This window comes from Diachasmimorpha longicaudata, chromosome 2 (assembly GCF_034640455.1).
Source record: "Diachasmimorpha longicaudata isolate KC_UGA_2023 chromosome 2, iyDiaLong2, whole genome shotgun sequence".
Classification (NCBI taxonomy): domain Eukaryota; kingdom Metazoa; phylum Arthropoda; class Insecta; order Hymenoptera; family Braconidae; genus Diachasmimorpha; species Diachasmimorpha longicaudata.
The window spans coordinates 10085295-10110204 of NC_087226.1; the positions used below are offsets into that span (position 1 = coordinate 10085295).

At 37.5% G+C, this 24910-nt stretch overlaps 2 protein-coding genes across 5 annotated transcripts in view; one reads left to right on the plus strand and one right to left on the minus strand.

Moving 5' to 3' along the window:
- Positions 1–24910, minus strand: part of LOC135173056 (peptidyl-alpha-hydroxyglycine alpha-amidating lyase 1-like) — a 122137-nt gene that overhangs the window by 56517 nt on the left and 40710 nt on the right. The gene's annotated exons all lie outside the window — the stretch shown is intronic.
- LOC135173041 (protein madd-4) overlaps positions 1–24910 on the plus strand; it is an 85898-nt gene that overhangs the window by 39525 nt on the left and 21463 nt on the right. For all 4 annotated transcript variants that reach the window (XM_064139621.1, XM_064139622.1, XM_064139623.1 and 1 more), the window contains 3 exons: positions 10018–10110; positions 19717–19769; positions 20973–21072. In XM_064139621.1, coding sequence (XP_063995691.1) covers positions 10018–10110; positions 19717–19769; positions 20973–21072 — 246 coding nt within the window. The remainder of the gene's footprint in view (positions 1–10017; positions 10111–19716; positions 19770–20972; positions 21073–24910) is intronic.

The window sequence follows — 24910 nt, forward strand, 5'->3', positions numbered from 1 at the left end:
AGTCGAAGAAAAAATTCATACCCTCGTGCACTCTAGAGGGGACGACTATTCGAGGGAAACTGGGCCATATACTATCCACCTCACGCACTGATAATTCAGAATGAGAATTTATATGGACTCCTTCTTAGGACGGTGAATGTCAGGGAGTTTCGAGATTGAAAAATCAATATTTTATGCAACTAGAGGAATGTTTTTTCGAAGACTTTTAATGTAGAGTCCGATTTTTTTTGGAGAGAAAAACGAATTTTGTCTCCGTGTCTGTTTGATTTTTGAAAAATTCAGAGGAATTTTCAGCAGTAGCTCTGGTATAGAATAAAGATCTAGCGATGCTTCAGTTATCCAATTATCCCGCGGTAGTTGAGCTGTGAATCGCCAATTCGTGGAAGATCAATTTAATGCAGCAGTGGTGCGCGTGACCACATGTGTTGCTTTCCCATTGCGAATTTGTCCCCCGGCTCCATTCGCTAGAATGCTGAGTAGCTAAATGCGGCTGAGTGAGACCCTAATTGCTATCGTTAATCTAGCAATCGAAAACAAGAGGTAATTATAATTTCATTACGTAATTTTCTCGAGTACAGCATGAACACTTGGTTGTCCCTGTACGCTGGTACTTGTACTTCTGTTAATGAGTTGTGTATTTATTTGGGAATAAATCATTGAGATTGGCAAAGTGTTTTGAAACGCATAAAATAAGAATTTGTGATATCAAATGAGTTGGCACAAATGTCAATGATGAAATGCTTGTGATCAGCGATTGAATCCTCTTTTAGATTTGATCTTTGTTGGGTAATTCAAAAACGATGACTCGTAATTAAAGACTCATTAGCTGGGAATTTGTAGAGGGCCATTTGCAACCGCTGATCCTAGCAATTTTTTTTCAAGACTCATGAACCCTTGAATGGATTTTTCTACGGTATACAAAAATAATACCCTCGTTCGTGGGCATTAATTCAACAAGCTCTTTTCATTCTTTTATTCCCGGAAATTGGAGAGAGTGAATGTAAAAATATATTGAAAGCAAAAGATATTGAAGAAAAATACTCATTGTGGTGAGCGGCTGATCAATTTGAGAATTCCAATTTTTTTCCAGTTTTAAAATGCCCTCAAATATTTTCATGAAATTATTCCCAAAAAAACTGGATATCCGAGAGGGTTTGCCCATTGTTATCCAATATTTTTATCGTGCGAAGTTCCAGAGCTTTTAGAACATAAATATCCCCACATTTGAATAACAAAAATAAATAGTGCAGTTTAAGAATTTAATCCGAATATATATTCGATTTTTTTGAATTTTCATTGTCTCAATGAAGACCTCAACTAATATGAAAGGAAAAAGAAGGATTTATGAGGATATAAAAGCGACAAGTACGTACAGGAGGAGAGAGCCCATAACAAATATATCGTTCGTATTGTCTTCTGATGATAACGTCCAACTAATTCATCGCGTGTGACCCCAAAGAATTTCTCGAAGCACCGTAAAACGAGGTAACGATGCCTCCTCAGATAATAAAGGACACTGATTAAACCCTAAATCGTTTGGTGTAAATGCCGAAAGGGGAATTGGCGTGTAACCCTGGCCAACGTTATCATATCGATGGATCGAAAAGCAATTTGGTAGCAATAGAGAGCTCCTTCATTGACCCCTTATCCGATCGCGTTACTCCCGCAAATTTATTTTCAGTGGAGTTCCATCAGGAACACTTCCGTTATGACTCGGCACGAGCTTTCACCAATGCATTTGCACTTACTCTGGCCTAGAATACCGAAATGAAACTATATTACTCTTCATTTTCAATCGTCAAATGGGGAAAATGCGTATCCTTGGATTTTCTGATGGACGAGAAAAAAATAAAAATTTCGTCGTAAATCGCTGACATGTCATTGTTCGCAGCGACTTAAACTTTCTCAATTTTCTAGACTTCGATTAATTGCCCTAGAATGATTAACCTTTGGAATTAGAATCAATTTTTCTGACAAATTTAATGTTAGAAACATGAAACTGCTGGAGTTTCTAAGAAAATTAAAACAAAAGATACATTTTCATCCGAAAATCTTTAACGATTCTCTCTTCCCACATGAAATCCAATACTACTCTCATCCTCAATGAAAGTTTCGTCTTTTCTCCAACTATGAAATTCAAACTTTCCAAAAATATTCCACACTCCAGAATCCGCGCATTCCATCCACAACAAAAAAAAAACGTGAATCCCCTTAGAACTGAAGCCAGAATATTCTATTCAACGAAACAATTTCAATTGTTACCCCACAGATTCTGAGACAGTTCATTCAATAATTTATGCATAGCCTCCTCATACCCTCCCCACTCACTGAGCAACATAGATTCGATTTTCGGGAGTTTAGGAAGTCCCGGTGTGTACGACCAAATAAGTCGAAGAGCCACGTTTCCAAGATTCCAACTGTGTATTATATTCCAAACTCAAAGTTTCATCGCATTATCACTGGGAAACTTCTGCATGTACGTTGAGAGAATGGTTGTCAAGATACTTCATCCCTTTCATACTTTTACCACAATATAACAAAACTAAGCAGCACGCGAAGAAAACAATTCTAAATAAATCAATTATTTGAAATTAATGGAAAAATTCCATTTATGTATAAATGTGAATAAAATAATAATTTAATAGTGTTAAATAAATTATTTAGTTCAATGTAAATCAATGAGTGACTACGAATTTTCATGAATAATATCTCCATTCACATTTCGTATATATTCGCTCAAAAACCACAAATATAAGATAAGAAAGATTCTACTGTATCTTCACTTCTCGCGTATGTGAACGTTGTGACAAACGATTGAGAAATAAATTTCAATGTTTCTCGGCTTAAGGGACATTTCCTCCCGTGTGCACAGGGGGTGTCCTTTATTTTTACCGATGGAAAAGTGGTTTTTGAGGATAAAACGAGAAAAGTCTGGATTATAAATTTGAAAATCCACGGGGTGGAATTCTGTGGTGTTTAGTCCACCTAATTGGGCAGTAAAATTTGTTTTCATGTCGGTTGGTGGCTGTGGTGAGGAACTCGATGGTGGGAGGTAACCGCCACTGGCCAACGGGTCACATTTCCACGATTTACAGAACGTGGTGTTTTTCTTGAAGGACCACCAACCACTCGGACAACCGGTCAACATAATTGTTTTACATTGGTGTTTTCAATGTTGAAAAATTTTTGATAAATATTTCCGATTCGTCTTTAGGAAATTTTCTAATTTTCTTCATGAGCATCTTAATTTCAATACTTTTTCAATACAGTGTTCTAATACCCTACTTTGTTCATTCTCGTGCCCAGCTTCAAATTGAAATTTATGACTTCTTGGAAGCCGGGATTATCCTCGCTTGCGAGATGCATTAATACAGGGAGTGAGAGAGAAATATATATAGAATAGAGGGAGTGGGATGTGGGTGCCGGTGGCTATTATCAACGGGGCTGATCATATCGGGAGGATTTTATTCAAGGGGTTGAACGATTTCTCCAAGGCTATTGGTTCAATGTGAGATCTAATCGATTAATGGATGAGGAAGGTGGAAGGGGTTTCTTTAAGTGGATTTTTAGATGACTGAATTCAATTATCAATGTGCTAAGTGATGTATCCCACGTATTAGTCAGGATGATGGAGTATTTTCGTTGGAATTGTCAAGTTGACGAGGGAAAAAAAATTGTTAAAGCCATATTCACTTCCAGTGAAAAATCATTTCATAATCACCTGTTCTTCAACCCTCAATCATAAGTATGTATTCAAAATATTCATGATTTACTTATGAATAAATGATTCCATCTTATTTTCAATCCCTGAAAAATCCGGTTAATAACAATTTTCGAGTAACATATCACGAGAAAAATAACAGAAGAATAGACCCTCTCGCATCGTCTACAATAGAAATTTCCCAGTATCCGCAGTTCACCCCGAATATTCACCCAATACCAGAGAGCCCATTGAGAAAGTTTACAACCACTTCTCCAGAATTTTCCGAAAATCTCGTGTCCCAGAGACAAATAAAATTCCAAACATGGCAGTTGGTTAACAACGCTCCCCACACATTTCCCTCCCGCCCATATCCATGTAATGGGCTGTATTGCCTTCAGGTAGGCGCGACAGATCGCGCCCAAGATCCTTATCTTCTTGCCTTTTACGACATACCTGAAAGTTACGGGAAATAAAAGAAAAAGGGAAGAGTCACTGACGTCGAGTGACATTCGAGGGATATTTCCTGAGGCCCATTCATCCTCCACTGTTCCATACCCCCTTACATTTCCCTGTCCCTCATCAGCCCCATAATGGAAAAGAAATATTGTAGAGGACTGGAGGAAGTATCTCCAGTGGAAATGGTTGAATTCAATTTTTTATTATCTTCATTTCGACTATCCCGTGAATTTTCTTCAATTTCCTGGTTTACATCGTTCACTAGAAAGTTCAGTCAAACGTTAAAGGAATGGAAATGCGATATGCAAATATCCAATTAGCCGAGCGCATACACGAAACACGGGGCCAAGTTGGCAAGGTTTTACCATCCCTTATTCCTCCTTTGTTCTTCTTTCATCTCCACCGGGAAAGAATCGAATGGAAAATCAATTTTTTCGGAGTGAAATGAGAAAAAAAATATATATATATGTATATGCCTGGAGGCCGAGGCTTTGTCGTAAATGCATCGGGGGAACAGGAGGCTGGCACCCTGCGGTGTTTCGTATTTCTCCGGAGGAATAATACGTGCGCAGAAGATAACAGTGGGAAACAATTTTCGAACAATTTGATGATAATTTATCGGTCATCCGAGAGATTGATTGATGGGAAATGTTTTTTTTTTTCTGATGGTGTGTGAGAGGGGGCGGGTTGACGCCGGCGTTTGAGGGAAATTGATATTGGGAATGGGGGTAACAAGGGGCTGAAAGTGGTTTGGTACCTGAAAACCATGACCTGGGGGGTCTCAGTTGTGTGATGTTATCCACCAGATTATCGCTGAAGAACGACAAATTTAATTATTCGAGTGATTTTTCATTTTTTTTTTTGAGGAGGGAGGGGGACAGGTGGGGGTGGAAGAGATCGGGGTTTTGGGTGGTAGCGGATACGGGCAGGGTATTCCTGGGGTTTTTCCCCGTGGGACTATGGTTCGTGGGTGATTTAAGCCATTCTCACACATCACGATATCCCACTTAGATGGGGAGTAAAAATTTGTTAGATGGACAAGAAAAATTTCATCGTGATCTGTCGATCTTCCTCTTATTTCTAAATTATAAACAATTTATACAAAAATTATTTGGATTTTTCAACAATCTCTCTATGGAATAAGTCGAGAATTTAGAAATGAGAAATTCTCATGGGAATGATTTGTTATTAAATATTTGTATGATCGAAAAAAAATTTGCAACAAGTCCTGAGAAATACGTGTGAACGATATTATCTGCTGTTATATAACGACTACTAATCGACAACTATTACATAGTTCCCCCTACTCCTGTAGAAGCTCCATCGACTTCCCAAAATAATTGTGCTATGCACCAAGAACACCAGAATTTACCAATATTATCATTCACCATCGGCTCATTGTCTCTGAACATTCCGTACACCCACTGCAAGCTCAATATTTGTAGAATAACACGGCTGGAAATATCACGAGTCAGTGTAGATATTATCAACACAAATTTGAAAATTACTGTTCGCTCTACTGACTCCATCATATTACCATCATGTTGGCAATTAAAATTAATAACCCTAGAACGTCTCGCTTATTTTTTCTTCCAGAGTAGACAGCCCCCTAATTACCTCGATAAATTGAAACAAAATATTTTGTACAGTGGGTTAATGAAGTTCCATTTGTATAATTCAAAGAAAATATTCTGAGCTGCTGTATAAACAAGGCTCAAAGTATTTCATCTAGTGGGTCTTGGCATCATCTGCATACGTTCTTGTCTTTAGGTTTTGGCCAGCGGCAGCATGTGCATTAATTTTGATTCACTCCGCCCATTATGAAAATACAACTGTGTCGAGCCACCGTGTGGTCATGATCATGATCTATTTACGTGGCCATGATTAGGGAATTAATGACAATTGTTAATTGTAATAAAGTCTGGGATTTGATATACCAAGCGGAAAAATTGGAGAGAAATTATCCGGGAAATTTCAATTTAAACTATTGATCAGATTTCAATAAATTAATTTCGTTCAATAAATTATTTAAAAACCCGTAAAATAATTTTGTCGCATGATTAATCTTGAAGAAGTGAAATCTCAGAAAAAATCTGACCTTTTGTGCCGCTCCAAAAAAATTTTCAAAGGTTCAGCAATTTTTGGGAATTTAGTAAATTATTTGTTCACATTTTTGCCCTAATAGCGATGAAGGAACGAACGAATAGAGAATTTTTACGGAGCAAATCGTAGGAATATCAGTATGAAAAATAAAAGATAACGCAGTATTTGCCGGAATGGCCGCCTGAGTATTGTTCTGTTCCCATGTAATGGAGGACTTCTGTATCTTAATGAACTGTTCAAATATTCCCTCTTACCAGTACATGGAACAGATCTCAAGTATATGACTGTAATTCATTAACACCGGCGTATAAAGTTGATGGAATATGAGATTGTGAATGATAATATTATTCGTGAATGGTTTAGTCTCATGTCCATTGTAGTATCTATTGTTCTACGGGATGTTGTTAGTCGAATATTTCTGTAAAAAGATTGCGAAATCACAAATACGCCTGAGAGTGAAATTAATTATGACAATTACTATTATTTCAGGAATAATTAGAAAATGAATTCATGTTCATGGTTCTGCTTTATTCCTTCTTATTTCAGCTCTACTTTCCATCTTCAGCTTAAGTCTCATTAATTATGACCTCTCATAATGAATTTACTACATTATTTACCTTTCATTTTCACGTGTTGATTTTATTCCAAGCTTTCTTCTGTTCCTTGAATCGATATCTGTTTTTTGCCTTTATTATAGCGCATGGTGTGCCACTTATTTCAATTCGACACTTATAATTTTTCTTATTACTTCCGGTATGTGATTTATGCAATTACTGATACAGTTAATAAATAGCGATCGATAAAGCAGGGCAGCACGTAGGGGCTAGTAATTTTAATGAAATTTTCCCCTCCAAGATTTGCACCCAGATGAATAAGAGAGCGAAAATGCCCAAATTTCCAAAAAAAATATTAACAAACAGTCGGAATTGAACATTGACCTTGATTTTCATTAATTATTTTTTTTTTCATGTTTAAAAAATTTCTTTGAAGACTTTTCCTAATGAATTATCAATATTCTAAGCCTGACATAATAACCGTCATCATATTTCACTCTCAGAAAATTCCTAGCACTGTCAAAACGCCTGAAACCCCGCAGCGACTGGCATGCGAACGTCCATGTGCACATTTACCTCAAGAATTGTTCGAATCTCAGTATAATTTCTTTTCAGCAAACGTTTGCATGTCACGAACATAATAACATTGTATTCTACTTTGTGATGACCTTTGCTATACCCCGGTAAAAGGGTCAAACATCGAGAGACTCGCTAACCGATTTCTCATCAGGTGAATTTTCAACTGCGTCCGGAGAGCAGTGTCACTTGGCACCGGATATCGGCTTTCAACTATGAAAGTTCTGAACCAATGGACATGTCCTAGAATCGAAAGTGTATGATATGTGCCAATCCGTGTGTGCAAAGAATAGAATTTTTTTTAAATTACTCGCAATAATTTTACAAATCATTTCGATCAGTTCCAAATCCCCTGAATAATCAGTACTAAATTTTCAGAGTGCAATGAAATGCGTTAGAGTGGAAATAACTTTCAGCCAAATGAGTTTTGCTATTTCTACATTTATCAGAACTCTGCACACATTTTTTGGCAGAAGTGCTAGTCCAAGCGTGAACTCGATCGTGCGTAAGTTTTCTTCGTGATTTTTTTTTTTTGGGAATGGGAATGGAAAAAAGATATGGCAAACGAAATTGGCGGCACTCCAAGTACCGGAAACCGTAGGGAACTGCCCAAAAAAAAAGCCTTTCTTTCACTTCCTTCGTGACCACCGACTCGATAAATATCTCCGGTGAAATCGGGAGTTTTTATTAGGGAATTTCTACATTTTTTGGTTTACACTGCGCCACTATCTGCAATGATTATCAATGTGAATTATCAATTTTTACTATCGTCAAATAAATTTGTGGAGTACCACAACACCACCGCAACAGATTTTAATCAAATGTGTAAAAAAAAATGCTGAAATTGCCTAAGTTCGACAAATATTTCAACAGAAATGTAATTCTTTAAATTGAATGGTTTAAAAAAAATTCTTAAAACTCCCTCCGACTATCCAATCAATAGAGAACATTCATTTTACCTAATCCGTCACAAAAAAAAAACATTTAAACCAGTAACTTATTTCCTTTTCATCAATTCCCAGCTTCATTATACTGTTCACTTCTGCCTGCAGGCCACCGTAATCCCCGGAGTCCCGAGAAACAGGGGTAAATAACAGTTAGGTTCGTTGAGAGAATAAAAAAAACAATCCACCTCTCATCCCAAAAAATCACTCGTGAGGTTCAGCACGTACGAGCTGCGAATGGCTTGCATCCCTTTAATTACGTGGAAATTAATTAAAACGCAGCGGGCGTGTTGATTACCACATGCGTGGCACGCGATTCTATACAAACATGAAAATTATGAGGGACTAGTGATGGCAAAGCGCGCCAATTGGTGCTTCGACACCTCATTAAATTGTGCCCAATCTGGATTTGAAATCTTCATTCTAAAGCTAAATACATGGAGATATATCATGAACACCATCGGAGGATTATTAATGATCGTTTTGCGGGGGAAGAGGGGATGGGGGGGGGGACGGGTGGAAGGGACTACAAACTATCGGTTATGGGTGAATTCATGAGGATCTAATGGAAATCTATAACTATTTTACGCTGTATTTCTTCGGGGTTAGTCAAGTGTTTGGGGGATCCGGAGCGATTGAGAATGCGGATGGGCAGTCGTCCGTGGTATAGGTTTTTTTGATTATAGGGGGATTTTTATCGATATGATTTATTACATCAGAGAATTTTTTTTTTCAACGAGATAGCGCCCTTCATTGCCGAGCGATTGCTCGTGCTTCGATATTTGATTTGATTAAATATAGCTAGTATTGAAAAACTGGGGTAATTTCACAGCGAATGGATTTTTGAGGGACAAAAGGGGAGACGGGGCCAAAATGAGAGCCAAGTTATATCTCAGATTGACCTTTCTGCAATTACTGATTAATTGAATATCTCATAATTAAGAGATTTAATGTAATACAGGACTAATTGAAATGTCAAAAATTGCAATCTAAGTTTAAGTGATTCTTTTAATTGTAAGTGACATTATGGTAAAATTTTTCTTCTAAATTCATAATGTTTTTCATTCAAAGAGTTGGCACAATGCCAATTTCCCGATTTTTATGATTAATGCATAAGCATTGTGGATGAGTTTGAATCAAACATGAAGTTTTTATTAGGAATGCTCCATATTTCAGGTGAGACGAGAAAATTAAACATTCCATTATTATGAAGTCCATTCCGTACACTCGTTATTCCAGACTAGAATAGTTAAGCCACTGGAGAGGATACACTCGTTATTTTAAAACTCGTGGATAACGCTTTTTGCGGTGAATATATACGAAAAGTGTCTGTTTTCCAGCCAACTGCGAAGACAATTAAATTGGATTCAACCCGGCAATTGCAATTCGAGTTGCATGCAATCTCGTTCGTGTCACTCGCGTAACAGTACGTAGCGTGAAAGAAATAATGAAATTGAATCACTTTGACATTGACGATTTCAACTTGCAAAAATTTTGATTTTTAGTCTTTTTTTTTCAAATTTTCACTTTGTCATTTTTCATCAGATGGGCAGAAATTCCAGGGGCATATGTACACATGGAGACTCTCTGAGAGAGAATAATAGAGGATAATGGAGGATGCGGAAACAATGAAATTCACATGACTTCGTGTTATTCATTTATTTATGGTCGTTTGTTTCAGATGTGCCTTGTCGGCACTGCACTCGGGGAAAATAGCACCGTGGACGATGTTTTTGGAATAACTTCCACCGGAATTCATGGAGAAAACGAAGGGGTGAGTGATAGCCTGATTTTTTCAGGAAAAGTTTGTTGACGTTCAAGGGATGACACTCCATTGCACAATAATATTACTAATAATATATTGTCCATCAATTGAAAATTTCTGCGTCATCCGTAAATTTGGATCCGGTACGTGAGGTGTTAGAAAAATTTGTAGGAAAATTCCGCGGATGATGATGCGAAGTCAACCTTAAATTCTCTCCAGCTCGAAGCAAAAAAAAATTCGCATCCACTGAGAAGAGATGAGAGAAAGAGACGATTTTTCTCACACTCGCAGTATTTTTCGCGGAATTTATTCACTTGTAAAAATATTATTTCTCGTCTCAGTGTGTGAAGTGAAAGAGACGTGGGTTATAAGACGAAAAAAAAAAATGCCTACGAGGTTTGTGTAAAAACTTCAGGGAAGAATTCGCCTTTTCCGTTCTCCATTTCCACCTTTTTCTCTCTTGTAACCACTTCACGCCGACTCACACACATACGTGTCAAAGAACCGAGGAACACTCGTGACCCCGAGACTTTTTCAACCCCCGCAGTTTTTTTTTTTACCTCCATTTCAACTCTTCATTGTTCGTATTCCACTTGTTCATGGTAAAAAGTAACGTCTCTCGTTTTGCTCTGAAGTACATGTACGTCGCGTCAATATCTTGAAGATGTGGGGAATAGAAGTGAGCATTTCTGACGTTAACATCGGAGGAGAAGAAATTGCGAGAGATTCTGGAAAACGTGTACACATGTATCCAGCGAATTTCACTGCTGCGAGTGTTTTTTTTTTTTTTCACGATGAACGAGAGCTGAGGAAAATGTTTGAGAAAAATTCATCCCCCGAGGGGATGAAAAAAAAAAATCAAGGAGACATTTACATCGGAAAAATTCATCCTCAAGGAAAAATACAGGAGATCGTTGTGAAATATTAATCAGGAAGGGTAGATTTTGAAAGTTTATCAACCCCCTATATTCAGAAGTACATGCAACATCGGAAGTAGTCCAACGCGAAATATCCGAAATACTCGTTTGGCTTTACGACCAGTGCATAAAGTTTTCAGAGTGTACCGTCCTATTGAAACGCAGCTTCATCTTGTTACCCACTGTGCCATTTTCCTCGTTTGAAGTACGTTGCAAAAGTCAGACGGTTGCATTCACCAGGGGGATGGGCGCATTTCGTATGTGCTTTAAAGGGTCATGTGACAGTCGTATAACGAAAATCCAGGGTAAATTCACTCGTTCGTTACACTTGCATCGAAGTGAATTAAGAATTGGATACATCTGACTGGATTAGAAATACTAAGTTGGGGTATTTGCTAGTTCTGCACATTAGGTCGCCGCATTGAAAATACAAAATTCTTACCCTGAAGATATTTACTAAGGATATGAATATTTACTGGGAATTAATATGTCTTATGAAAATATTTACTGTTCACTAGTGAATTATGGAGATAAATATGGAGATAAATTTTTTGGCAATTATCGAGACATCGAAATTTCACTGAAATTCAGAGGATAATTTAGTGGCTCCAGTGATTAACTTTACAGGTCTGATTGACTAATAGAAAATAAAAATCATCCATCTATCCGGGTAAAGATAATCCTCTGTAATCAACTTCACTCTTTAACTCTAATTTTGGATACATAAAAGGATTCCAGTAAATTGCATCACACATTGGCACGCGTTTCATCAAATCCTTTGAACCCTCTCCCACCCCAAAAACCCAGGGATAAACAAAAAGAATACTCGAAAATTCATATGAAAATAACAAAAACACGAAGCTGAACATCCGAGTGTTAGTCGTGTGTGATGCAAAGCGAGGAACCACTGGAGCGTGAGGCACACAGGAAAACCTTGTTAGCTTTCACTGTACAAAGCACAAAGTTTAAACTAACGCCAGTGAGAGACTCACGTCAAGTCGCTTAAAGTGATTTCCGAATTGGACCGGCCATTGCGTCTGCACTACTCTCTACCATACGCCTTTGTGTGTGTAAGTGTTAGCATCTCACGATGAAAATTGTTTACAAAATTTGGTTTGCGAAGTTTGACGTGAAATTTTGGGGTCGTAACATTCAGTGATTATGACTCGAGTGTTTAAAGGGGTAAATGTGGGCACAAGTGGCGAAACAGGATAATCAAGTCAACATGAGGATGCGTTGTGTTATATATCTCCGGGTCTGATCGCACATATTAAAATCAGTGATTTAACGTTTATTTTAAAGAAACATTAATGGAAAAAAAAGTGACAATTTCATAAAAATTGAACATAATGTTCAGTAGTTTATCGATACACCCCGATATAATTTATTATGAAACGTTAGATGAATTTTACAGCTTCAGTAGAAGTAAGTTTTACGTTCAATCAATTGTCTCGGGTCAATGGGATTTTTCCTCGACACAGAATAAAAATGTACTGAAAATCGTGTTCCCTCAACAATTATTGAATTTCCATTGCTATTTTTTTTCAATTTTTTCTTTATATGGAGATAGTTTAAATTTTAACTCTGTTCTGCCTCTTTTAATTCTGTTGAATTTGAATATTACATTAATGTATTCATATCATGTTTATATCATTTTCATTGCGTCGTTTTCAGTGTTACGCTGGAGTCATTCCACTCCCTACTGAGAGCAGAAACAACAGAATATGACAAAAGGCACAGACACACAATTTTTATTAGTCTGTACTAAAAAAAAATTAACGCATATCCCCCTATATTAACCAAAAATATCCCGAAAAAAAAATTTTAAAAAGTTCTACTAATATTCTTCAATCTGTTCTCCAATCTCAAAAATTAAAAGAAAAATCATACGACTGTGTTCCTCGCACTTTCTTAAGTAGACAGACGACTGCATCGATTTCCAGCAGAAGTGTCTCTCTAAAAGTCGGATAAATTCAATTTCAAGATAAAGAAAAATACTGAAGTCAGAAAAATAGAGATACGTCGACTGCCGTAACCCAGATATGTATCCTATCCTCACTCTCGTCTGATCCGTTTTGTCTATACCTCCTGCCCCCCCCCCCCCCTCCCTAGCACCAGCCCATACATCCACTATTACACTACCAGTAAAATAGAATGGGAAGGCATTCGCAAGAGACACACTTGCATTGGTAAAGTTAGTTTTATGCGACCGTAGAGGGAAGACTGAACAATATATAAATATAGATTGAAAGGTGCAGTGAAAAGGGTGATGCGCAATCAGACCACGAAGGAAACTCCAGAAATGCTGAGAGGATATCGATATTCGCGCACGCAGTGTATATATTATTCTATTCCTCTGCAAATATCGCGTACGAATGAAACTCGTTATGGGACAGCAGAGGGGAGGGAGAGAAGAGTGAGTGAGTGAGTGAGAGAGAAAGGGGGAGGGAGCAAGAGCAACGGAAATGGAAGTTGTCGGTCGAAGTGCCACGGGGGCTTTTAGTTTTTATGTGCGAGTGAAGTTACATCAATTTAGTTTACCTTTTGCATGTATGCTACCTGCTAAAGCAAAAATTACATTGGATGCCAAAGGTATGGGATATGCTCGGTGCAACTGAAATATGTATATCAACGGGATTAAATTTTAGAAGGTATATCTGCGCTTGATGGCTACTCACAGTTAGTGGGATGTTAACTGAAGTTGTGTTTATCAGAGTTATTTGACGGAAGTTTGATAACTGACTGGTATTGCGAATAATACTGTTGGGAAGATGATTTTTCTACGAGTGATTTCAATGGAAAATTCTATTTTGTTGAAGTTTCAGGGATTATTACGGTTTTAAATAAATTTTTGACGAGGATTGAGTGATGCTATACGGACTAAATAGTGTTTCATAAGGTTCCTAGTTTCATTAATTTATGCGGAGAGAAATTGATTAATAAAAATGACGTGTTTTTTCCATAATTCCAGAGCGAAATGTGCTTGAAAAAAAATTGACGAAACTGTAAATTAATGAAGAACAACGCATGAAAAATTAATCAAGAGTATTCCTGATTTTCGCATCAACTTTAATAAAAGATTGTGGAATTTCTTCCCTCCAATATTATTGGCAATATTTCGTATCGGCTCAATCGACTCTTCATTTAAAAAAACGACAATCTCCAATACTCATTTATTTTCCTCTCTCCGAATTCATCCCAGAAGCCAATCGGGACCTGACGTCATCGAAGTGGGCAGTAAAGTTTGTTGCCGATATGAGACATCACGATGAGAAATGCCGACAATCTTCTACTCACGAAAAATCGTACAAGTAGAAGGAGATATGGTTATAATCGTAAACACAAGGGAATAATCCATTTTATTGGAGAACGTCGAGCATCAAGTCTGGTGGTCGTCTCCTCGTGAAAAGAGAAAAATCCAAAAGAGTGAAGAGCCAGCGAATGGAGAGAGAAAGAGACAAAGAAATAACAAAAAGAGTAACAGAATTGTTAGACATTTGGAGGAGGGGGGCCAAAGCTTTTACAATGTCATAAAGTTCCTGTCTGTCTTGGATATCATTCCGTATTTAACGGACACTTGACTCGAAACATCCAGCCTCTCTTCACGACTATAACGAATGGAAATTTGTACTTTACGCGTGGGCCAAAGAGTAGCCTATTCGAATTCTCGTATAAAATGTAACGATCTTGCGCCTTCGACATTGGATTTTTCGATTGTCCAGGCGTCGCGCGTAAAGAGGAATGAAAAAGGCATCGACGAAGCTGGAATATTCACGCTTTTATCACCTATCGTTATTCCTCTATTCATCGTCTGAGTGATTTTTTTTATTTATTTTCGAGACAAGTGAGGATTGTCAACAGGACCATTAAACAAACAGCGAAATTTTAGGAGAAAAACTCCAATAAACATTGAAAAAATTCATGAATTAAAAATGCAGTATTTTGACTATTCAATATCGCCCTTCTCGAGTTTAAAAATATGGTAATTGATTCGATCAGGTTTTTCCGAAAAAATTGTCTCCTTAGAAATTTTTAACCAAGAAAAATCGTCTTGCCAGCTCCCTAATGATGTCATTAGCCGTTTTCAACCTGTTCACTCCGAAAATCATTCGAATCTCCAATACCTCCGATGGTTACCACTGGAATCCCCTTGGAGTGTTCTCCAGATAAAAAAAAACTATCCCCGAAAATTGATGATTAAACGATACCCAGTTGACCACACTTAACCGTGTACCAAAATTAAAGAGTCCAGTGAGGTCAGACGTTGAATCTTCTCGATACCGTTATCTGAGATCTTTTGAAAGTGGCCCTACCCTATCCTACCCTCCACCACCATTAGCAAAGGCGAGTGGAGCCACTTCCTCCGCTTGCTTTCAATAATTTGGAAGTCTAATTTACCCCTCCCTCCTCCTTCTCCACCACCCCATCTAAAACTACCCGGTACCTTCATGTCTCGTCGCCTATTCCCAAAGACTATTTCGAACGCTATCTGAAATCACACAGAGGCAAAGTTGAATCGACCTCAGTCCCGGTATCTAGCTGTCTGTCTCTGGCCTTCTTCGGTAAAGCTACCGAGAGAGAGGTGATTCGGGGATTTGTGGAGAGAGAACAAATTGACACCTACAATCGGCGTAAGGGGAGAAGTACTTGAGGGCTTGGAAAAGCCTTCGGAGAGGCCGCATTTCACGTTGGAGGGTTTGAATAATGCAGTCTGCTCGAAATGCGATCACCGGACGGTATTTTTGCTGAATGGAAAGCCTTGAACTTTTATGGGATTGAGATTTTTCGGTGGATTAGGGAGAATTAACATTAACAACAATTATGAACGGAGTTGGGAGGGGCGGTAATCTTGGGCAGAATGATTTGCGGTGCACAGAGAAAGCTCACTGGCTCACTGGCTGATATTCACGAATACCATGGACTTATGTTTTATTTAGACTGCATCTTGATTATTTTGAAGTAATCCTTTACATTTGAAAATCAGTGCTAGTGCTAGTGCTCATTAATTCGACTACATTGCTGGGATGCTTTTTGAATTAATAAACGGGCGAGAAAATGAGCTTACAATGGCTTCAATTTCTGCTCGGTAATTCATTAATTTTTTAGATTCATTACCGGTGGAATAAACGCAGAGTTCATATTATTATTTCACAAAGCGTATAATTTTCCATTCTGAAAAATGTTGTGGAAGGATTAAATCGACATTATTATGTAGGGAGGACAATTTAATAGAAATTACCGTACGATTCAATAAAATTGGTCAACTGCTTAGCGATTCGAGAAAAATGAACCAAGAGTTGAGTAATATTTCTCAAACGAGCAAGTAATTTTCACCAAGCAATGGACGAATCCTCTCGTCATCTCAAATTATCAACTTCCGGAATTATCGAGCACTCGACCGAATTAAATCAATAAAAGTAAATGGAGTAATTCAAGTAAAAGTCAAAAAAATTCATGTGTTTGTTCCATCGTCAATTTTTGTCCGTTGGCAATCGTGAATTTCAAACTTGGTGATGAGTCCCCTCAGCATCCCGATGATTTTCAAATAAAAGCAAAACGTTTTGAATTCTGCAGTTGATGGCGCAGCGGTTAACCAATACGTTTCCCATTCGTATTTCCAATCGAAAATCAATCTTACGTTTTACTCGAACTGAACGGAAGAGAACGGGGAAAAGGGAGAAGTGGGAAAGAATCACAGACGTAGGGAAAAGGTGGATTTTCGATCAATTTTAACCGAGTCCTCGAGTCTGCATTATTCAAACGCCGTCTTGGTGGTTTTCGGCGGCACTACCCTTGCTTCAACCGTGAACCCGATAGCTCGTGAGTAACTCCTCCTCCACATCTTAGTACCCCACGAGCTTTCAGGCATTCTGCGAGGCCAAAACAACGGGGCATTTCCTCTGTCACTCCTTTCTTCCTCTTGACACGTTTCACTCGCTGGCATTCCTTTCAGGGAAGTATTCATTATTCCGAATGTACATTGTAATTTCAGGGTGAGTGGGAATAGATGAATAAGGAGTTGAAGATATCCAAGATGCGGACGAAGACTGTTGGCAATTTACTACATTTTTCGCAACAATATATTTATCAAATTTCTGAGTTTACGCGCTTTTGAAAAATTATTTCATTATATTCCATTTCATTGAATTGATGGTTGATTGGCAGGCAACATTATTAATGAAACCCTGAATGTTCAGAATGGATATCATATTACACCAATTGATTGAACTGAAATTTTTTATGCTTTCTGGCTCAGAGAAACAATTAATTCTGTTGAAATAGTATATGACGAAACAAATAGAAAATAAAGTAGTAGCTGGCCGGAGAGTATTGAATGGCTTCATTTCAATATCCCTGGGATCCCGAGTGGACCCATCAAAAAGTTTGAAATTCCCAATTTACCAGGTACTAAAATCGAGGAAAGACCGAAGTCAGAAGTTTTGCTGAATTACAATTGAACTTCAGTTTGAAATTAATTCCATCCAGCACTCGATAATTTCTGCAATTGACAAGGTGATGAACACAAGGGAACATGTGGAATCATCAACTTCTGATATCGTTAAGAATAATTTATATCTCTACAGGATTTTTCAAAATTTTTATCTTGAAAACCGTAGGAGTAATTAAATAGTCCCATCATCCAATATTCAATCTCCAAATAAGCGTCAAAATTTTCGAATTTCTGGTGAGATAAATCACAAGGAGGAAATTTTCAACTAGCATTGAACATCAACCGAACACCCCTTCAAAATAAATTCGCCCAAGTCCTCAATAATTTCTGGAATTGACAATCTGACGAGCTCAAGAGAATCAATAACTCTCTCACTCTTCTATTATTCACTTCTCCCCGTTCTACTGAAATAATAAATTCATAGTCCTCCAGCTCGTCAACGATTTCTATAGTTTCCTATCCATAACCTCAAGTCTGTATTCTCGAATTGACTGAAAAGTACAGAGACGTCACCAGCACGAGACACCACCATTGAGACACCTTTTGTCACTTCTAACAAGCCAGCCCTTCCACCATCAGAAATCTCTCGATTTCGTCAAGCACATTATCCCTACGTATTCCATTGAAAGACTACAAGTGCCCTCTCAATTGAAATCCCTCAGCCTGTCTGTCCGTCTCTGATGGTGGGGAGAAAAAAAAATTTTTTTATACGTCTGGTGCAGCCAAGAAGAGGGGTCAAAATGAAGGGGTGTAGACGCACGTGATGGTACATCACGGTGGAACAGTAGGGTAGGGATCAGACATTCATTGACTAATCGAGAGGCAAAGTGCCTGGTGAAGCTTCAAGATGGGCATACAGCTGCCCTTCTCACGGCAATCGATGAACGCACAAATTTATAATGAAAAAGCACTTCACGCGGGGCTTCCCTCGCCCTCTCGAATTTCCGCCATCGTTGCTCATCGAAGATCGAGAAGAGCTAGGGAATGCTGGCACTACGTCGAGTGAATCGATTTCACGGTCTCCTTGGTTAGATTTTCTTCTTTTAACTCAGCAGAAACGACGCAATGTCATGCGTTAGTTTCCAATGAAAAAAATTCCTATTTGATGATCCGAAGTGATCTTCAGGAGAAAAATTTTCTAGGAAACTCTGAAAGCCCTTCCGAAGACAGTTACAGAAGATTATCAATAAACAATCGATTGGCTTCGGAAGAATTTGCGAAATTTGTATTCCTCTTTATCTGTGTCAAAGAGCAGATGGATTATAATCGAAATAATTCTGTATCACTTAATGATTTCAGTAATTCCACAGTTGCAATTCAATTGCTGGTGATGAAGTCCGTAATTTATCTCCGAGGATTGAATTTATGTACCTAATGCAATCTGACAATGCCTTGAAAAATTCAAGAAATTAGATTTTTCACTTAGTGGCCAGTTAGCACTATCGAGACTATCCGCCGAGTAACATATTACAGTTGGTAAGCCCTCATCGATCTTTCAGAGTGTTTCTGCTTCACCTCCTACCTACTTTTCTTTCACACCCTGTGAACCCGAGATACTCCAGAGTATGTCGTACCAACTAAAGAATTCATCTCACCGGTTGCATCTCAATTCGTCCTGTTTTTTTTCACTTTTTGATATTTATTCACGATGTCTCTTTAGTTGAAATCAATGGCTTTAGACGATAGCACATCGATAGAAGTGACCAGCCCCAATATATTACCCTATATCTCAAACCAAAAAGCCATTTTTTAAAGACATTCAATGCCGTGGGCGCCTTTAATACAGAGAACGTATTTCTCTCAATGTTAAAAAAAAAATTAGTTCAGAACAATCTCATTTTTCTCTCAGCGTACGAGCGAGGCCATGGAAACACTTGAAAAGCTCAGTAAATGATGAAGCATCGATAGCCGGTGTTCTTGATTTAAGAAGAAAATTTTCTCTGCGTTTAATTTTTAAACTCATATCGAAAGAATGATGTTGTAAAATTGATAAGCCAAAGTTATTCCGCACTTTGATCGATCGCAAGACCTTCATTAAAACTTTGTGGAGGGGCTTGAGTTACAGGCGTTGACGAACCTGAAGTATATGAGTTATTAAGAGTTGTGAGGGCGAGGACTAAATACCATCCACAAGTTCAATAATTGATAAACTTGTGGAAGGATTGTCCTATTTTCATATGTTGAATAATTAATAACTGAGATACATGTTGTGAGTCGAAAATAATTCACACGCTTTTTGTGTTTCAGGCGGTCTCATGGGGTGAGTGGTCACCGTGGTCGAAGTGGTCATCATGCACCAGGTAAAAATCACTCGGTTGTTAAAAAAAATTCAGACGTTAAAATTCACGTGTTTCTTAAATATTCAAAATTCATTCATTCATTGGAAATAAATTATCCTGTTTGTCTCGACAACTATGTCAATCACTACAGATGTGAAACAACACTATTGACATGATAGGTGAATTCACATATTCCCATAATAACATTCACGTTTGAGTAAATGAGTATTTACCAAAGTACAATTTTGAAAAATAAAAATCCAGGAAAAATGTATTTCGAATAAATTAATTTGTGAATCAACTCAAGTCGATATGATCCACTCACCGTGTTCAATGTCCCACAAAGACTTTATAGTTTACGACTTGCTCCAATACACCGTACAGACAGCAACTACGTGAACTACAGCATCTATTTTACGACCCATGCCAAATAAAACTCTCACACCCTCGATAATTCCAAAACCCTCCCCCGGACTTTTATATTTCTTCTCCAAAGTTTTTTTTTTTTAAATCACGGGGTATATCACAGTGCCACGTTCATTCTCATAAAGTGTGAGTTTCCAAGCGGGTCGGTTTAGCCAGACCTACTTCTGCCTTCTCGTGTGCAGGAAGGAAGAAATAAAAATAATTCTGTTGCTCTGGATTTTTTTTTTTCACTTTAAATACAATTCTGGGTGTAATTGAATGCAACATTTTTACTGGTATGAATTTAGGTGGAATTCAAGTTTGAGAGGATGAAGTTTGCAGTGAAGGACAAGCGGATTTCATGATTTACCGTGGTAGATGCATTTTGTCGAAGAGAATGGAGAAAATTTTTGTTTCATTAGATGACGACACTTTGAGAAACTTTAGATTATTCAATTCACTAATTAGACGAGACAGGGAAGTTCAGCGATAATTGATTCATTTTTGGAAAAGAGGAACTATCTATTGTCTAACAAAAAAATGACAAATCGCATGAGCATTAGTAAATTTTTTTAAACAACTTGGGAAAACTCGCACTTCCATTCGCATTTTGCTGGGTAATATACAACAAAAGCTCGTAATTACTTAAGTTCCTTAGAAATCCCTTCGTTGAATCCTACGAATGAAAAAATCAACGTCATCCTTTAAACTTTGAAGCAAGGATCTGATTAAATATAAAAAAAACATCAGTTTTTTGAAAACCTCTTCATCCCTTTCCACGAATTCCACAATAATTTACTTAATCCCTTGTAATTCCAGAAACTGTGGGGGCGGAATATCACGACAGCAGAGACGCTGCCGGCGTAAGCCCTGCAAAGGTAAATCGTGGAGCATAAAATACAAGATCTGCAACAATCAGGTAAGTCACCAATATTTTTCAAATAATGGTAGATGAAATGAAGTAGAAAACCAATGATACGACAGTCGTTCCTGCCACCCAATAGTCTTGCGGTTGACTCTCAGTTCCTCGACAACACACAAGTACATATTCCACGTGCGCTATAGCGATTATAAACTGTGTTAACGCGGTTGGGAATTGGCGAAAGGGGGGAGTAGGAGCTTATACGAGATACCACTCGAAATCGAGTTAACTCGGGCTATATTCGTTTGATAACTTTGGGGAGTCTGTTGGTGTTTCCCTTTAACGTTTGATCTTGCAAAACTTCTGGGTAACCAGAAGCTGTTATCATTGATTTTTCAGGGCTGATGTTGGTGAGAAAAGTTTTATTTCCTGGATCAGGGAACAATGCTAGTTATTACATTATGAAATTGGGGGAATTTCTGCAATATTATGACCACACATGGACAAACAAAAACTAGAATCATTGCTGGACGAGACTAATTATGTTGTAGAAATAAGAGTCACGTTGACTCACAGGATAATTATCAATTCTTGAATATTTTCAAAAGACATTCGAAGGAAATCCTCGTCCAAAGATCTTCTGAAGAATGAAATGTCTCCAAAAGTATTCGACTGAATAATCTCTGAAAAATTTTGTCAGAGACGTTTGAAAGACATTACAAAAATAGATATTCTCCTATACAAATAATTTCCCAAATTGATAAGAGAAAAGTCATGTCACACTTCTAGCAAAAATCCCAAAAAATCTAGAAATGTCCAAATGTGGAACAAAATCAAAATGAAATAAATTTCGCTATAAAATAACTTCACGTAATTTTTGACGGAGAAAGTAAGCCCTACTTGTACGAAATATCTCAAAGGAAATTCTAATGACACTCACATACGCCGAAATTATTCCCATAATATTGTGTATGCGGCGCATGTGATATAAATCGTCGAGTTTCGCTGAAGATATCTGAAATATGTTAATCCGTCTCACTGAAGTACGAAGATTCAGTGGCGGATGAAACTGGAGATGAACATATTCCGTTGTCACAGTACTACATAGATCCTTGGGGGTTGGAATTGTTGGAAGGGGTGGGAGTGAGGTAGAGAGTCAGGAACAGGGTTTGTGTCGAAATTCGTGCCAGATTCGAATGTAGGTCGGGTCACCTGCATCGCAGCATGCCCAGAGGGACCGGGCGTATCTGCAGAGAGGGTTTCTATTCCAGCAGTTACGTTAGCAGTAACATTCAGCTGTACACATGGATATTTCAGTCTCAATATCGTTCGGAGAAGACACTCTATATCCTGTTTTGAGATACAACTGTCAGCCAATTCACTTTCCATTTCAATGAATTGAGCCTCTCCTGACTGTTTCTGGGTTACTATCAATTGAAGATATTTTTTTTAATTCTTAAATTTCGCTTTTTAATCCGCCAGAAAGAACAAGCTCCACCAAAGAGCTACAAATGCTCGTGAAAATATTTCATGAATTTAATTTAAGATAAAATTTTAACGTATCAAATTTAAAAAATAAGATACAATAGTTCATGCAATTTCTCACTGCAGTTTAAAATTCATGACTTGACACTGATTGTACACTATCAGAATTCATAAAAATTCGGTGTGAATAAATAATGGATTAAAAATCAGCTGTCAGTGTTGAAAATTCAGGAATAAGTTTCCAATAATGATACACTGAATTCATCTGAGAAATTTTTCTTTTCCATTTGAGGAAATGTACATTCGCACTATTTTCTTTTAGTCTACTCCAGATTTTATAAGTGGATAAAACACTTTGTTTGATCCACATCTAGCTGTGCATATACAGTGCATTCAAGTACCCCCACACCACCATATACGGCGCACTAAAGGAGAGTTTTACCAGCTTCTGTGGAATACCCCTAAAGCTGTCTATTACACCGGAGGTATTTCGCGAAACAAGAGCCCCAAACTGTTTCATAGCGTCATCCGGTTTCACCAGTTATAACCGTAAACTTGTGAAAACTATTCGCAATAGATTAGTTTATCCCTTTCCCCCCTCCCCCTTGCTTGCAAGTCTTCTGAAAGCCTTAGCCGTTCAATATATTCACGTAACTAGCCTTCACCTAGAGAAGTATTTAATTATCGCTTTTCTTCAATTGAATTAATGAGAGAGAGGGAATTACTTGTCCTTGATTGGTTGTTTGATTAATTTGCAATTTGAATTCCTCTCTCTCTCTCTGTCATTGCACAAAAAATCCACTGTCAATCTAGTGATTTATTCTCAAATGAAATATGAATATTCAGGATGACGTATTTAATTGACACAACCCGGTTTCCACGAAACTGATATATCCCAGGGTGATAAATTTTTATGTGACCTACAAAGCAAAGCTCATCACTGCTGTCGACCTGAATGTTATTTAATGAATAGAGGGCTATGAAAGGAGAGGCTTGAGGGAATTCAAGTCTCATCTGTAGATTTCATTTGATCGCATTATTCAATTTTCAAATTGTCGATTTATATATTTTTGTGATAAACGAAGATGAGATTGAATTTTGAATAACTGTTGAAAAATCGAAAATAGCGATACTCTTCAAAATAATGAAAAAATATTATTTTGAATTTTTAATTGACTTCATTAATTTTTTTTCTGACTAAATGAACTCGTTGCACGTCGTAATGATTTGAATCAGTTAATTTAGAATTTTTATTATTGATTATATTGCTTCCCTCAATTCACTTACCCCAAGCCCCACTCACAGCAGTCGTATACTCGGGAAAGGCAGTTTGTGAGACAATAATTTCTCGGGTCAACAATAAATTCTAAGTTAAAATCCAACCGGATGGGATTTACTCCGTGGAATACCCCGGGGTTTCTCTTTCTCCCTCTCTCTGCCACTACTTCCGTCTGCACTTCCTGCTAACTCTGCATGTATGTATGTTCTGGGAATACAGTGCGTATACATGAATCACACACAGCTTAGTAGATCTTTGCCGGCAACTATCTCTGGGGAAAGGTACTCTTGCTTCGTGCTCGATAATTAAACTTAACTAGTTGAAAATGTTTCGTGTTGTTTCTTTCGGAACTTGGGGAGATTTATTACATCACGCTTAGTGTTTATTATTTACGAGGGTTAATGGGCTTATGGAAATGCGGAAATATTAATTTCACAATTGAATTCAGTTAAAATTTTCGTGAATAATTCATTTACAAAATTTAATTGAGTAAATTAACTAAACATTTTTGCGTCATACTTTCAGTTAAATTGACAGTAAGAACGAAATATCTTGTACTAAGAAAAATTGAATTTACTTAATTAATTTTTCTGTCTTTATCTCAATATAAACCAATTACCCCATTCTTCCAAACGAATATAATTTTTTTACGTAGATTATTGGTATTAATTTTAAATCCAACAATTGCAGGAATTATCATTTTCAATTTTCATTTGAGTAAGAATATGGTAGATTATTTTTCCCATCCAAATCTTGGCCAATAGGATTGCACCATTCGACGTTATTTTGTATAGTCAACACGGTATTTCAGCGGATATTCTTGGAAATTTCACTGGAAATTTTGCATGTTGATATATATAAAAAAAAACAAATGTTGAAGTAACCCTCAATTGTATCTGACAGATTAAATGGCAATTCGTTGAAAATTATGTCTCATGGTGCAATTCTATCGGCCAAGATTTGGATGCAAAAAATAATCCCCCGAATACCACTCGAACTTCGAAATTATCTGATATTTCCCTCAAGGTTCCCTGCAAACAAATAAGCTCGTCAAGTTTTCCAGAAAAATCACTCGCGCTTCGCGCTCGTGATTTTTAAACTGGAAAACTTGACACGTTCATTTGTTTGCAA